Source organism: Vigna radiata, chromosome 7 (genome assembly GCF_000741045.1).
Source record: "Vigna radiata var. radiata cultivar VC1973A chromosome 7, Vradiata_ver6, whole genome shotgun sequence".
NCBI lineage: Eukaryota > Viridiplantae > Streptophyta > Magnoliopsida > Fabales > Fabaceae > Vigna > Vigna radiata.
Genome location: NC_028357.1, coordinates 39,549,867 through 39,566,212, shown reverse-complemented (window position 1 = coordinate 39,566,212; position 16,346 = coordinate 39,549,867). Strand labels below are relative to the sequence as shown.

Genomic DNA, 16,346 nt, shown 5'->3' with positions numbered 1-16,346 from the left:
AAAGAATTTCCAACTTCTGAAAAAATTGTTCAAGTTAATCTTTTTTGTTATGGCGTTAATTTTTTAATGACAATTGCCACCGTGGACAAAAAAAATGACGTGTGTATGTTATGTGATTGTGTGGCTGTCTAAGGTTAAAATTGTGAAAAAAAATTATGGATAAGGTGGCAGAGGTTAAAAAAATAAGGTTTTGGGTTTGGGTTCTTCGAAGGGTGACTGGAACACCTTTGGCTAATACCTCAAGAATCACATACACCCTCTCTCCCTCTCCCGGTGTAACGGTGCACACGTCCTTGAATTTCTCAGGTTCAAACACATCTTAAACATGCCATTTCGTTCCAACAACACAATACTTTGCAGATACTATTCTTTCTTGACCTTTGTGGAAGAAACATTTTTTATCTTCAAAGTTGAGTTTACCTAGGTGTATAAAACTAAATATCCATGTCTTGTTGCACTTTTTCTTAATCTCTTTTTTCTTTTTCTTGTTGAATTGTTATTTTGATGTGTTTAGGTACTTGGGCCAATTTGGCAAGATGAAAGTGCACACTCCGATCTGTCCATTTTACGGACACCCAAACCCTCCAACACCATGTCCATGTCCTCTAAGACAAGCTTGGGGAAGCCTTGATGCCCTCATAGGTCGTCTGAGGGCAACTTATGAGGAAAATGGAGGGAAGCCTAAAATCAACCCATTCGAAGCAAGAGTTGTTAGACTCTACCTTCGGGAGGTTCGTGAACTTCAATCCAAAGCAAGAGGCATCAACTATGAGAAGAAGAAACTATAACACCAATTAAGAAAATTATAAAACATAAACACTAATCTAATTTGCGTTTTAGAATTCACTCTTCAAATTTTAGCTTCAACAACACCCCAATTCGTGATTGAAGACCAGTTTCACCACAATGCTTAATCCCAATTTGCGATTCCTAGATAACCCTAACCCTTTTTTTTAATCCTCCTACACAATACAGTGCCACACGATTTATTTTTTTCCCCAAATTTTTTTTTCTGCACGTCATTTCACCCTCACATAGACACACTCAGATATTCTAACACGTCATTGTCTTTCGTCCACGGTGGCAACTGCACCGTTAAAAAATTAACGTCGTAACAAAAAAGGATTAACTTGAACAGTTTTATCACAAGTTGGGACCTCTTTTAACTTTTTAAAAAAGGTAGGACGATTTTGAACATTTCCCCTCTTTCAAATGACCAAAAGAGGTATTAAGCCTTTTAAAAATAAAGGAAATAAATTGAATAAAATTTTTAGATAGAAAGACTAAACTAAAAACAACTATTGTCACGTGAAAATAACATTAATACGTGGTATTGTTATTTCCATGTTATATTGTCACAATCACGTGATACGACATAACCTAACACGTGACAATTTATGTTTTTTATATTAAAAAACTAAAAAAATTGAAAAATTTTGAATTTATAAATGAATCCCCTAAACACTTAACAAACAAACTCACCTCAAGATTTATGGTTTAAAGCAACTAATAGGATATGTTCCATCCTTAAATACAAGCTCCATTAGAAATATTGTTTCAAGTCTAGGTTTCACAAGATTCTTTCTTTATACACACACCCACACACATATATAGGTTTAATGTTTCGATAGGTCCCTATTTTCGTTTAGAATATCAAATAGATCCCCATTTTTTTCGGCGTCTCAATTGGGTCCTTATTTTTGTAAAATTGAATCAATTACAGGTTTGTCTTCAAACTGAGAAAACGGTCGTTTAAGATCAGGTTACATGACATGTTCAATGTATTGTTTAATCAGACGTGGCATTATAAACGTGTTTAATTTGTATTTTATATTAAAAAATGGATTGTTGGGATCATTTTTTTGTTCATGGAAAGAAGATCGATTCCCTCCCACACTGGTCGATCCACGAGCTCGGTAAAAAATACAGGACCATCCTACACGTCTAGTTCGAGTCAAATCCGGTGGTGGTGGGCTCGTTTGTGGAAATGGCAAAGGCCATTATGAAAACTCACGACGCCACCCTCGCTGGTAGGCCTAGATTCTTTTTCGACAAATACCCAACCTGCAACTACTCCAACATAACTTGTAGGGAAGCAAAGTGAAATTGTAGCCTCTCTCAGGTTCTCCAACTGCACTCCAAGGCCCTCTGTAGAAATTAATAACAAGCAATCAGTCTCTATTTTAGTTAAAAATTCTGAAAGTTGGGAGAAAAGGACATTTTCAAGAAGCCAAGCTAGGATTCATTCCGTAGATAGTTCACATATGTGGAAAAGTTACAAGGTCAAGGCTGGTAGAAAAGGTACAGATTCGGTACCATATTAGCTTATAGTCTTGTTCTCGACGAAGTAGTTGTTCAAGAAGTAGTTTCCATTCTAAATGGGTATATAAATTGTTTTCAAAAGGATGAGGATTTTCAGTCTATATTGCATCACATGTTTCTCCTCCTTGAATTTTCTTGAATTGAAAGAAGAGAAAATTATTCATACCAAAGTCATAAGAAGTCTCGAGCAAGCAATTGAGGCCATTGAACCATCTGTGGAGGAAAACCACGTTTTTTCTCCCTCACACGAACCCTAATATTATAGACTCTCAATTTTTTCCCAATCTCATTTACTTTTTTCAATTAAAGCGGCTGCACTTAAATTTTTTTAATTTTTTCCACTATGTCCTTCCTAAAGCTGATTTAACCTATGTGTTTTCATGTTTTCAACGTGTCAAGTTGATAGTGTGATAGGTGGCAATGATAGTGTGACATGACAATGGTAGTGTGAGGTGACACTCTCAGTGTCGCTATCAGGCCACGTGTCATTGCATTTGTCTCAATTAGTCTTTATATTTATATTTTTTTCCCAATTTGGTTTCTGTATTTTTATTTTGTCTCAATTTAATCATAGTTTTTTAAAAATTGAACAATTTTGTTTTTTTCTAAATTCAAACAAAATTTTATTTTCATATAAATCTTCACAGAATTTTTTACACAGATTGATATCTTTTATTAGAAAAATAAAAAATTACAAACTAACATATGACACATTTTTATTTGTGTAGTACTATCGAAAACAACTTAATTGCATTAAATTTTTCAAAACAAAAACTAAGTTGAGACAAATAAAAATAAAAAACTCATTTAAATTTTTTTTCTACAATATTAAACAACAAATAAAATCATTTAACCTAAATAATATGAACGAACAAACTATAAAAATTAACGTTTCAATAATACTCAATAAAGTAAACTGTCGTTGGAGTCACATTTATGACCATTTTATCATAAAACACATTGGTATCATTTCCTTAGTTATTTCTTTACTATTTCACATTAATTAGGATTTACATAGAATATTTTTTAATTTTTAAAAAATATTTAATAAAAATATTTTTATATATTTATATACAAATAAAATTTGGCTGAATTTGAGAAAGAACAAAATTGTTTAATTTTAAAAAAAAATTAGGACTAAATTGAGACAAAATAGAAATATAAGAACCAAATTAAAACAAATACAATGACACATGACCTTATAGTTATATGTGACACTGCACGCCATATCACACAATGTTATTCTGACACAGGACAAATTTTTTTATTTAAAAAAAAAAATTCAAAAAATATTTAAAAATTTCAAAAACCAAAAGTTGACACATGGAACTTTTTTAACAACAAGATCTAATTGCTTTAATTTTTTCAAAAATAGAAATTCAATTGAAAAAAAAAGCAAGGACCTTGAAAAGTTATAAAAAATAAGTATTATCTAAATGATTAAATGTTAATCGAGTAAAAACTAGTGGAAATTGAGAAAATAAAATCTATGACACAACATTTTATCTATTTATATATATATATATATATATATATATATATATATATATATATATATATATATATATATATCAACTAATTTTAATTTTTAAAGACGTTTATTTTATTTTTCTTATACTAGATTCTCTATGAATAAATTTATTCAAATAGGTACACAATTCAACGTCAATAAAGCACAGACAAAGTCAATTATTAAATGTTGTTGTTTTAATGATCTTCCAATTATAATAAATTTGATTAGATTATACGAGTTTATAATGTGTTTAACTTAGTTACAGTTTAGTTTTATATTTGTTATTTATTTTATATGTTTTGAACAATAGATACAATGGTATTAAATGACATTTCTCTTACCCTTTCAATCATTTCACCTGTATCATAATTTTTAAAAGACTACATTTTAACTGAGACTTTTTTATAAATTAAAATATTTTATTTTTTTAATGGTGGTATGAAATAACGTATGCTGTATTTTGAAAATTATTAAGTGTCACATTTTATATTTTTTTAACTTTTTTTTTTTTAGTTTCAAGTTAAGTATATTTAGAAATTATGTTGTTGGTGGTAGAGATTATAGAAATAGATAGAAATTCCAAAAAAGATAGTTTTAAAAAGAAATACTCCACATTAATTTTCTCAATTTTTATTTATTATACTATTAAAAATGAAATAACGTTATTATCGTTATTAAAATATGATAAAAATATATTGTAACTGTTATTAAAGTAAAAATAAAAATCGCATGATAGATATAATAGTTATAATTTTTTTGTTAATTGTTATAATCACATAATAAATATATTTTTAATCTTTATAAATACTTTTTTTTTTTAAATAATAGAAACTCAAATAATGAATTAAAAAACTTAAAGATAAAAAGAGTACAAAAACTTAAAATTTATCTTATTTTTTTATGAACATTTTATTTCTTATTTTACTCTTTATATAACAATTTTTCAAAATTAAATTAATATTTTACCCTTTAATTGATACTTTTTTAAAATTTTACTCTTTTTCTTAATTTGAATAATTTTTTGAATTTAATTATTATTTTTAAATTAAAATAATAATTTATAATAATTAAAAAAACATAAAATCCCTTGTTATAAAAATATAAAATTTATTTTTATAATAATAATAATAATAATTTTATTATATTTTATTGTAAAAAAAGTGAACATATTTTTTACCCCATCACATAATCCAATTTCATTATTTATAGCGATAAATTAAGTGTCACTTAATTTATATTGGAAAGAGGTTATCTAACTACTGTTTAGTGGAACTGTCCTTGCTGGTTCAATTCCTTCCTCTATAAATACCACTGACAAAGTCAAGTCCTTTCTTGCAGCAATTATTGAAATGTTGGGAGCAGAGATATTTAATCCTCACCTCACTCTAGTCAACTGATTTCTTTCACGGTGTCTTCTGGAACCCTAATCCAAGCCAAGTCGAATCCATGATTGAACCCTATAACAAGTAACACATCCTATCTCTCTCTGGTTCGAGTGCTTCGAAATTGCGTTTAGTCAAATGAAAGTACAAAAGAAGAAGAATAAGCGGCTTTGAATTGCATGCAATTCTATATATGACTGTGCTAATTTTTGTTTTAATTCGATGAATGAATCTGCGTAGGCTGGTTAAACTAGCTGCTAGGGCTTTCTATGATGATCTTACGAGCAAAGGAGATAATCAACAAAAAACAGGAAGGAGTGATAACAGGGGAATTGCTGTAGTGGTACTTGACGCCCTCACGAGGTTCGAGTTTTCTTCTTGTTTATACTCTTCTGAAGGCATGCCCGTGTTACTCTGTTGAAAGTAGAACGCGTGGATTTGAGTTATGGTAGTTGAGTAGTTAAATTGTGAGTAATTGTGGTTTGAGTTATGGTGGTTGAGTAGTTAAATTGTGAGTAATTGTGGACAAATGCTGTTATTGCTGCTGCAATGATATTTTGTGAAGCTCTAAAAAGCTCAATATAGGATTGGATACTGCAATTTGGAACCATGTAACTAATACCTGTGTACAAAGGAGCGAAAACCAGAAGAGAACGAAGTTATTTGAACTTTCCAGTGCAAAGCAATAGAGAGAACGAGAAAGCCGAGAAAATAGAATGAAAACAACAAAAAATGACTTCAATGATATTAGTTGAACTTGACTCTGTATTTGGAAAAACGCAGGCCCGTTATTCATTTTATTTGGTGTTTGACCGCATTCATTAATATTTGTTTCAGACGGCAATGGGTTAGAGAAGAAGACCTGGCAAAGGACCTCAAACTGCATACTAAACAACTTCGTCGAACTTTGCGGTTCTTTGAAGAAGAAAAGATCATTACTCGCGATCATAGGAGAGAGGTAACTATTTGTTCCTGCCTATCATTAGCCACTGAAGTAGATAATTTCTTTTGTATGGTTCATATTTTGATTGTGAGAACAAAAAATAGCTTAGCATTGCTCTTTTGAATGGACTTAAGAGACTCATTTGATGAATTATGTTAAGTCATATCTCTTGACCAATTAAAATCACCTGCACTGTTTTTTTTTCCTCTTCTTTCTTGTCCCTCTAATAAGTTTTTGCCACGTCGATTAGCACTGTTAATTCCATTTAATGCTTATGTGTTATATTAATTGACATAGCAAAAAATTGTTTCAGGGACAAGGAAAGAGACACATAATGAATGGAGGTGATTTTAATCCATCCTTTGACATAGCAATTTGACAGATTATTTAGGAGTGTTTTTTCTAAATAAGTTGAAATCGGCAACACAAACGGTATATTTCATTTGATAACAATATGGTATTTTCTCAATGCTTATCCTAACTTTTTCTTTTTCACTATGATTTGATGAAGAATATAAGTTAAGATACTTGAGAGTTTCACTCTATAAGGTATAGAACCACCTTCAAGATTATTATCCAAATATCCGTAAGGTGGAAAAAACTTTTGAGGTTTAGTTATGCTGCTGTTTATCTGGGAAAACGACATAATTATCATTTTTCAATACTGTACTAACGTGGCAGAGTGGTCTTGGGCTGCTACAAAGTTTGAATAGTAATGCATTTTGTGCCCAAAATAGCGGTTGTAGCAGCACAAGTGAGGCTTTCTGAAAATCCATCTAGCCTTTGAAACAAAGTCGTTTATGTGCCAGGTGTTGGGAGGGATAGTGGCAAACTTAAGATCTCCCTCCACCTTTTCAGAATTCAAGATACCCCTATAGGGAGGAAAAGGGCTAGTGTCCAGGTGTTATTTTGCTTCAGAGTCGTTTATGTGCCAGGTGTTGGGAGGGGTAATTGCAAACTTAAGATCTCCCTCCACCTTTTCAGAATTCAAGATACCCCTATAGGGAGGAAAAGGGCCAGTGTCCAGGTGTTATTTTGCTTCAGAGTAGTGAATTCAGCTTGCATGGCAGCAAGCCAAGTCTGATCTTGTAAGGCCTGTTTGACATTCTTCTGTTCAGCTTGAGCAATGATTCAAGCGAGATCGAGTCCAGACACTGCAAGAACAGAAAGCTGTAACTTGGTGACTATTTGAACATTGCTTGATATGGAACTTCAAACTTAAGAGAAAATGTAAGGAGCCTATTTACAAGGTAATATAGTGTACTTCTATATGTAGATTGCTGAGTCAGCACTTAGTCAAAGTTATTAACCAACTGTCATTCTGTTATGATGGCTGGAGTGTATAGCTTGTAGCCTAACCTGTTCCTCTTTATAAATAACTGAAATAGCTCTGTTGGAGTAATCAATTCACTTTTACAGTTTAATAACATTTCACTTTCATTTTTCTTTTTGTTTCTCTCAACTCCTTACAAGACAAACAGAAGCAACAAACATATGATCTCAGAATTTTATAGGAAGGGAAGCTTGATGGAGATTGAGTCTGAAATCCATATTCCATGATGTGTCTGTGTTTGCAATTCAACATCTGCATTTTGTTGATCTAAATGGGGGCATTGGCATATTAATCTACAAAAATTTTAATCATGAAGGAATTAAGTCAAAGGACAAAATTATAGGTACAGCCGAATTGAAGTTCAACCATTTTCTAAATTGTTTAGAAACTGAAAACATATTAGCCTTGTGTTTGAGTAAGTGCAGCCACACAAATATGGAGTATGTATCAACAAATGTTAAACATAGCATTTTTGGATCAGCTGCCAACTACGTCTAAATTAAAATCTTCTCAAAAGAAATGTTGAAGTAACTAGTTTTCTTGTAAATTATCACCTGAATTTGAATAAATAGAACGAGAGTTGTTAAATTTTGAGCTTTTATCAAATTGATGGGAAACTAATTCAGAGTAAACTTTTTTATTGCACAGTCTGAATTTGGAAATCTGTAGCAGAGAGATGTTGCTACTGGATCAATGTAACAATAGATTCATAATCATTGGGTAAACTTTCATGCAGAAACATCGACAGCTTGGAGTGACCTGATAACAGGTGGCAAGATAGCCCAAAAAAAACTTCATTAGAATATACTTTGATATTATCTTTAAAATTGACTTTAAGTCTAATTTAATATCACAAAATTACCTTGTAAGGAAGGTTTACACCCAATCTTGTAAGGAAGGTTTACATCCAATCATATATTATCATTTGACCACCATATTTTTAGTTGATGTGAGATTTCTAACAAACAAGTTTGGTTAACTTTTGATATTCCTTGGAATAACTTCTACATTTTAAAATAAAATTGAAATAAAAAAAGTTGTATTGTGCATAGAGAATAATTTCCTACATTTTCCTTGAGCACGTAACTTCCCCACCTCCTTAGCATGATAATAAAAATTGTATAGACATGGAAATATAACTTTTTTGGGAATAAAAGATACCTATGAATATTTTTGGTTAAATTCCACCTCATAAAAATGTCTATATCACCTTGTTTATTGTGCACTACCATTAATCATTTAAACATGGTTATCGATTTGAGTTTATTTGTTGCACATTTTTTAAAAAAAGGACTCAATCGAGACTATTTAAAATCCGAAGACTAAGTTGAGATTTCAGAACAAATATGAAGACCAACCATAGGTTTTAACTAATATTTTTATGATAACCTTTTAACAAATGTGAGAAGAAATATTCTTACTTTCATTATTCTGCGAATGCAAAAAGATTTTGTGAAACAAATGATCCTTAGAGTTCCTAAGATTCAACACAATGGATAACTTCAATGAGACTTCTACTATTTAGCGTAGATTGAAGCCACAATTGGGCCAACTGATCTTGTCGCACCCAGGCTTAATACTTAGCGTTCAATACACCATTGCTGGGATCTTCTTTGGTGATAATGTGGTGGAGTGTGTGGATTCACAAAATAGGAGGTAAGACTATACAACCTTTGAAAATTGACTCAATCTTTTGACACTGGAGTTGGAAGTTATCTTAAGTGAGTTCTTCTGAAGTTGTATTGGAGAAGTAAAATACAGCAGAGAGGAAGACAACATAGGAGGGGTTAGTGTTGGAACTATAGAGACTATCATTGACCGAACTAAGTGTTCAGATCCTGTGTTCAACATGGGAGAATATTGTAAATTGAATTTCTGTTTCTGAATACAAAAACTGTGACTATACCAGAGATGCGCAACTGTTACAGTTATCACAGTGAAATCATAGGAAATCAGTTATAACAGAAAACTGAAAACCCTAGCCAAAAACTACCATGCTAAATCAGAGGGAAAAACACTTAGAATACAACTAGATAACCTGGAGAAGATTACTTTCTGAACTTTTTTTTTCTTTTTTTTTTTTTTCTGAATTATGATGAATGAAGAGTAGGTAAGCTCCTTTAAGATCATTATTTTGGAACACTCCCTCTTTTGGAGGCATTTCATATTATTTTATCTATCATGTAAAGTTTCCTTCCATCTATTATGTTAAGTTTAAATTCAGCTTAACTAGTTATTTATGTTTAGGGTGTATAAGTCTCGTCTGTTGATGTGTGTTTTATAGAGTTGTTTTAGTTATTTTTTATTGTTAGATTTGATTCTATGGGAGAGTTGCGATTGACTGTATTCTCGTACATATTTTCTGATTTGACCTCAGACAGCAAAAGGTGCAAAAATTTATAGTGCTGCCGTAGCTGCTACGGCTGATGGTCATCAGGCAGCAAAAGAGGGAGAAGAAAAGGTCAAGCTGCACACACACTCTTACTGTTGTCTAGATTATGCTCAGGTCCATCTCTGCACTCTAATTCTTCCATAATTGTGGTTTAAGAAGGATACTTGGTTGTTTATCTGCAGGGAGAAGGAAAAAACAATGCTATTTTACCTTTTTTATTGACTGATTATTTGAAACATTACAAATGTACGACCAATTTATGCCCCTTTCATATATAAAAAACTCTTATGTTAAATTTCCTTGCAGATTTATGATGTGATTAGGTACAGACTACATCGCATGAAACATAAGCTGAAAGATGAGTTAGAGAACAAAAATACACTTCAGGAATATATATGTCCAAACTGTGGAAAAAGGTTTCAATAATTCATTTTAGTATCAACATCATATATGTCATTTATTTTGTATTGATGAATTTTTATTCTATAATACTTATGCATATGAATTATGGTAGATACAATGCTTTGGATGCTCTAAGGTTAGTATCGTTTGAAGATGAAGACTTCCATTGTGAAAGTTGTGATGGACAACTAGAGGTTGAAATTGATAAGATAGCTGCTCAAGATGGGGGAGATGGAGATGACAATGCAAGAAGACGCCGACGTGAAAAGTTAAAGGACATGCTTCAAAAGATGGAGGTTCTTATACGATTTTGCTATGCTGTTTATTCATATTTGTGGCGTCTTATGATGGATCATTTCACTTAGTTTAGTTGGTTTCATTGTTCTTTCCAAGAATTGGGAAGCTTAGCAAATTTAATTCATAACAATAAATGATTGTTTCCTGTTTGCATGTATCATTAATCTACCTCTTTGATTCTTTATCTTATTGTTAAGATAAGCTGTCTAATGTGATTCCCACTTAAAGATTCACCTCAGGTCTAGGAACTATCATTTGATGGTAAGGTTAATCTCTATTAATTGACTTTATGCTACACAAAAGAGTTAATTAATTTTATTTATTTATGTTATTTTACAAATTAATGTTTAAGCTAACAAATTGAAAGTAGAGTATTAAAAAATGGGTTAAATATGTTTAGTCCCTAAGATGGGATACAAAATTGAAATTTGTCCCTATTCCAAACTTTGATACATTTTGGTCGTTAAACTTTAAAAGTGAATTATAGTCCTTTTAACCCAACAACGTTAACTTTTTTTACGTGTTAAATAACATTTTAGGTTGACATTTGAGCTAAATCGTGTCAAATGGTGTAATAGCTCAAATGCTAACCTAAAACATCATTTAACATTAAAAAAAAAAAAGAGATTGTTGGATTAAAATGACTAAATCTATTCATTTTTAAAGTTTTGAGACCAAAATGTATTGAAGTTTGGGACAAGGACGAATTCCAATTTTGGTATAAGTTTTGGAACTAAAAACATATTTAACTCTTAAAATATTTACTTTAAGCCTAACTTAACTTCTTAAAATCAGTTAGTGGGATTTACATACACTTATATACTAGTAACTTAGCTATATGTCTAGTAAATGTGAGATTTTCTATATTGAAAACCATGTAAACCTGCTCTCATGTGTTCTAAAGAGCAAACATACGAGTTGAATATAATTAATGCTTGCTAATTTTACTAAAACCTTACACTCAATCATAAAGTATCATTTTGGACTTTGATACTGCTAAGTTCATCCAAAAGCCAAATTATGAAAAGTAAAAAGAAAAAAAATCCTCGCATGTGTAGATGTCTGTTACGTTTCAGGCGTTTGCACCTCACTACTGTTTTGACAGTAAAATGATGATCCCTGTGTGAGATGAAGACAGAAATCACATTATAGCCAGGCATGGGGAAGTTGCCGACTACATCAATTTTCATATGAGAGAGAAACAGATGGTAGCATCCCTGTTTTCCATTCTTAATATCATTCCAGTCCAGGCCCCAATTAGTACTCGGGAAATGATCAAAACAATGAATTTTCAGCCAGTTCAAGCTTGAATGTAGCATTTTGATGCCAAAAATCAGTGGTCACCTAGGTGTCTGATACCATCTTATAAAGTGAGATTTAGGCCTAACTCAATCTTATAAAAGTGATTCATAAGATGATTTTGCACTTATTTATATATTATAATTTGAGCATTAGTTAATGTGAGATTTCCAATCATATGAAATGACCTCCTTTAGTTTAGAAATGAGGAAAGAGAACTTCATAACCTTGAACTAAATGTGACATGCAAGTCCTTATTAGGTCAACTACTTTATTAGTTTTGGGCATCTTTTGTTGGGTAACTATTCTCTAGAGGTGCAAAACTCAGTTCAGTTTATGAATGATAGTACATTGCCTACAGGTTCTTAATCTCATTTGAAGTTTGTGATATATTATTACAGTTTACTCAATATGGCCTTCATTATTTTTGTTGCTACTGGTCCACAACTTAGTTCTTGTGCAGGCACAGCTCAAACCTTTAATGGATCAACTCAGTCGGGTAAAAGACTTGCCTGTTCCAGAATTTGGCAGTCTTCAAGCATGGGAAGCTCGAGCTAGTGCTGTTGTCCGTGCAGCTAGTGGAGATATCAATCTTGGAGATTCTAAAATGTCGCAACTAGGATATAATGGAGTGCCAATGCCATACAGTGGAGACACTAAGGTAACATTCTCCTGTTTAAGGGTGTTCTGTTTTTTGCATGAGGAGTAACCCAGCAACTATGGTATTCCTTCCCCCACCCCCTCAACAATCAGTAGGAACAGTGTTTAAAGTGAGGATGATTGTTTCCATTTAGATTATGGTTTGATTTTCCTCGGCCAATATTTAATAGGTGGAATTTCTATCTTTGAACTGTATAAGAAAACCTGCAAAATGTTGGCAAAAATGACTTAAAAGCTTGATAGATGTATCTTATAATAAAAAGTTTATAGTATTATGATTATATTCCTGTACAGCTTCCTTTATTCAAACAGGATCATTATTGAGTTGAATACAAAGTGAAAGCCTTTTGAACTTACCTTTTCCCAAAGCAATATAGACCGAAGAGAACTACTGACAGACTGAAATGAATGCAAATAGGATCTTTCTCTGTTTGTGGTGGTAACATGATAGTTTGTATGTCCATGTTTATCATGAACGTACTTGCCAACTTGCTAGATTGGCTTCGTTTCATTCCTGTTTTCTTTCTCCTCATTCTGTTTGCTGTTAAAATTGTTTAACCTTTTATTTTATCTTGAAACAAGTTACATGTGAATAAATATGGCCTACAAATCTTCTTTGATGCTTTTCAATTCTTTGCATTGAGCGTATATTCCTCAAATAGTTGTAACTACTTAACAATCTATTGATGAATGTGACAGGTTGTAGTTGACTTCAATAATACTGAAGGAAAGGGAGAGGGCTTTAAGTCTGAAACTGACAGTACAACTTTAAAGGTTTTGCCTCCCTGGATGATTACATCAGGTATGAATCTTACAAAGGAACAACGTGGGGAGGTGAAGGAGGAAACAAAGTTGGATGGGACTTCAACTTCCATTGCAGCACAGGACACAGATGACAAGAAGTCAACGATTGGGCATGACCATAATAAAAATATACAGGTTCATAAAATAAGATAAACTTTTTACCCCTTTCTGTCTGTCTTCATTTTCCTTTCCTCCCTAATGTATAAGACAGTTTTGTTCACTAAATTTTGTGCTTCCTCCTATTTTTTATTATTACAGGATGAGTATATTAAGGCTTACTATGCTGCTTTACTTAAACAACAACATGATATGGAAGAAGCTGCAAAAAAACAATTGTCAGATACAGTTTCTACAGACAATCCTTCTAGCAGTACTTCCAATCGTCAGGTTGGCAAGAAATCCAAACGTGAGGAAGATGACGATGGTACTGAATGGGAGGAGGCTCCTATTGCAGGTAACATTGTAGTCTTTTAATGTGATATGACTAAAATTTGGATCCTCAAGTTTAAATCCCTAATGTTTCAGAATTTTGTGTTTAATACTCCCTCCCAAACTCCTAAAGAATAAAAAAGGCAAGGCATAAAATTTTAAACAATAACTTTCGAAATTCATGTGATTACTCATGAGTTTGATTTTATTATTGGTTGGATTTCTTGTCTGTATCTAAATTATGTTCTTAATAAACATGGTCATCACCTTGGATTCACATCTAGGACTTATTATAATTGTGGTTTTGAGATTATTAGGTGCTACAAAGGTGACATTTACTTGGAATGAATGATGGGGATACCCAACTTCATATAAGGTGATTTAGTAAAAACTAACAAATGGGGCTTGTTAGATATCTTAGATTATTAGATATCTTATATTTATCTTTTATTATAAATAATGTATCTTATGTGTATTTTCTACACAAAAGAGATTAATCCCATATAGTTTTGACTATATTCAATATGGTATCTAGAGCCTAGGTTCTTTTGAAAAACAATTCGTCGCCTTTGCCACCGAAACCATCGTCATTGCCTCTGGACCTGTCGTCACCGCCTTATGCTACTGTCAACTCGTCGAAGTTCCAGTTTTGGCAGCGACTATAAAGTTTTGATTGTTTCGGCTAGGTGACCACCATGCCACTAATGTCGCCTTCATCAGAGTTCTCACACGCCCTCACGCGCCTCGCGAAATTCCAAATTTGCGTCCTTTTTCTGTTACGGATGGCGGCATGTCCCGACTTCTCTCTGGCAGCGATTCAAAGTGATAAGGATCTGTGCTAGGTGCCTTGATTAGAGAACCTTGGATTTTTAGGGTTTCTCTCTCTCATCTTCATCTACGGCTTCTTCTGCTGCTGTCTCTTCTGATATCTCTTCTATCATGTTCATATAACTAGGTCAATGTGCACTTATTTGTTGATAAGTTAGATGGCTCTAATCATGCGACTTGGGCATCAAACATTAAACTTTGACTTCACTTATGCATTATTATCAAGGGTATCCTTCAATCTTTTTAAAAAAAAAAAATCATTCCTACGACATGTTCTAAAGTCTTGAAACAAGTCAAATTATTATACACCAATGATACTCAATGTCTTTTTTGGTTTTTGTGATGATCTTTTCTATGTTGTTGTTCCTCGACATCAGGACTCTATGGCTGATTATATGTGTAAGATTCATGCTCTTTTTCATGAATTGAATGAGTTATTGTCTCCTGCCGCTACTCTGCTCAAGAAATAAAGCAACGATCAAAGTTCTTCATAGTATTGGCATCACACAGACTTGTTGATAAATATTTCCATGTCTGTGATTAGATTTTGGGTTCACTTGTACCCAATTTGGCTTCTACTTGTCAGTGATGCCTTAGCCCATCCTAGTTGGCGTCAGGCCACGCTAGATGAACTAAGTGTTCTTCAAAATAATGGAACTTGGGAGCTCGTCGCATTATCGTTTGGGAATTCTGTTGTTTGTTGTAGGTGGACTTTTGTTGTCAAAGTTGGTCATGATGGTAGCATTGGTCGCCTCAAAGTCCATTTTGTGGCCAAAGGTTACACAATTTTTTTGGTTGGATTATGGTGATAATTTTTCTCCAATAGTATATATTGCTTCAATTTGTTTATTTATATCCATGACTGTTCTTTGACAATGACCTCTTTATCAACTGGATGTCAAAAATGCATATGGCGATTTGCAGGAAGAGATTTATATAGAGCAACCGCCAAGATTTGTTGCTCAAGGGTAGTCTTTTGGATGGGCATGTCGTCTTCGCAAATTTTTATCTAGCCTAAAATAGTCTCATAGGGCTTGGTTTAGAAAATTTAGGAGCGTCGTTCAACAATTTGGTATGACTTGGTGTGAGGCAGATCATTCAGTCTTTTATGGTCACTTAAGTGCTAGATGTGTCCACTTGATAGTATATGTTGATGACATCATTCTTACAAGTAGTGACAACCATGCGATCTCCCAGATGAAACATCTTTGCCACCATTTTTAGACCAAAGATTTTGGCAAATTCAGGTATTTCTTGGGTACTGAGGTGACAATCCGATGATGGTATTGTTATATCTCATAGGAAATATGCATTGGATATTTTGGAGGAAAACGGGTTGATGAATATGTTGACACACCCATGGATCATAATACCAAACTCCTACCAAATCAAGGGGAGCCTATGTCAGATCTTTGAGCAAAATAAAAGATTAGTTGGGAAGTCGAATTATCTTATAGTTACTCATCCTGACATTTCCTTTGTAGTCAGTGTGGTAAGCTAATTTCTTAATTCCCCATGTGAAGATCATTGGAATACAGTCATTCGTATATTAAAATACATTAAAGGATCTCTTGGAAAAGGATTATTATATGGTTCCAATAACCATACAAGAATTGTTTGTTACTTAGATGTTGACTGGGCATGATCTTTTGTTAGAAGATATACTTCTGGATATTGTGTCTCTGTTGGTGGTAAATTGATTTCTTGGAAAAGAAAGAAACAAAGTGTTGTGCCAAGATCTA

At 32.7% G+C, this 16,346-nt stretch overlaps 1 protein-coding gene across 2 annotated transcripts in view; it reads left to right on the top strand.

The window, feature by feature from the left end:
• Positions 1-5,159: 5,159 nt before the first annotated feature.
• LOC106768620 (transcription initiation factor IIE subunit alpha) overlaps positions 5,160-16,346 on the top strand; it is a 15,381-nt gene continuing 4,194 nt past the window's right edge. The window contains exons 1-9 of one of the 2 annotated variants that reach the window (XM_014653860.2): positions 5,160-5,301; positions 5,458-5,580; positions 6,055-6,175; positions 9,871-9,999; positions 10,192-10,301; positions 10,400-10,583; positions 12,347-12,544; positions 13,243-13,482; positions 13,606-13,801. In XM_014653860.2, the coding sequence (XP_014509346.1) occupies positions 5,282-5,301; positions 5,458-5,580; positions 6,055-6,175; positions 9,871-9,999; positions 10,192-10,301; positions 10,400-10,583; positions 12,347-12,544; positions 13,243-13,482; positions 13,606-13,801 (1,321 nt within the window). In that variant the 5' untranslated portion in view covers positions 5,160-5,281. Of the gene's footprint in view, positions 5,302-5,457; positions 5,581-6,054; positions 6,176-6,473; positions 6,505-9,870; positions 10,000-10,191; positions 10,302-10,399; positions 10,584-12,346; positions 12,545-13,242; positions 13,483-13,605; positions 13,802-16,346 lie in introns of those variants that run through there. The other variant, XM_014653861.2, reaches the window with a different exon arrangement.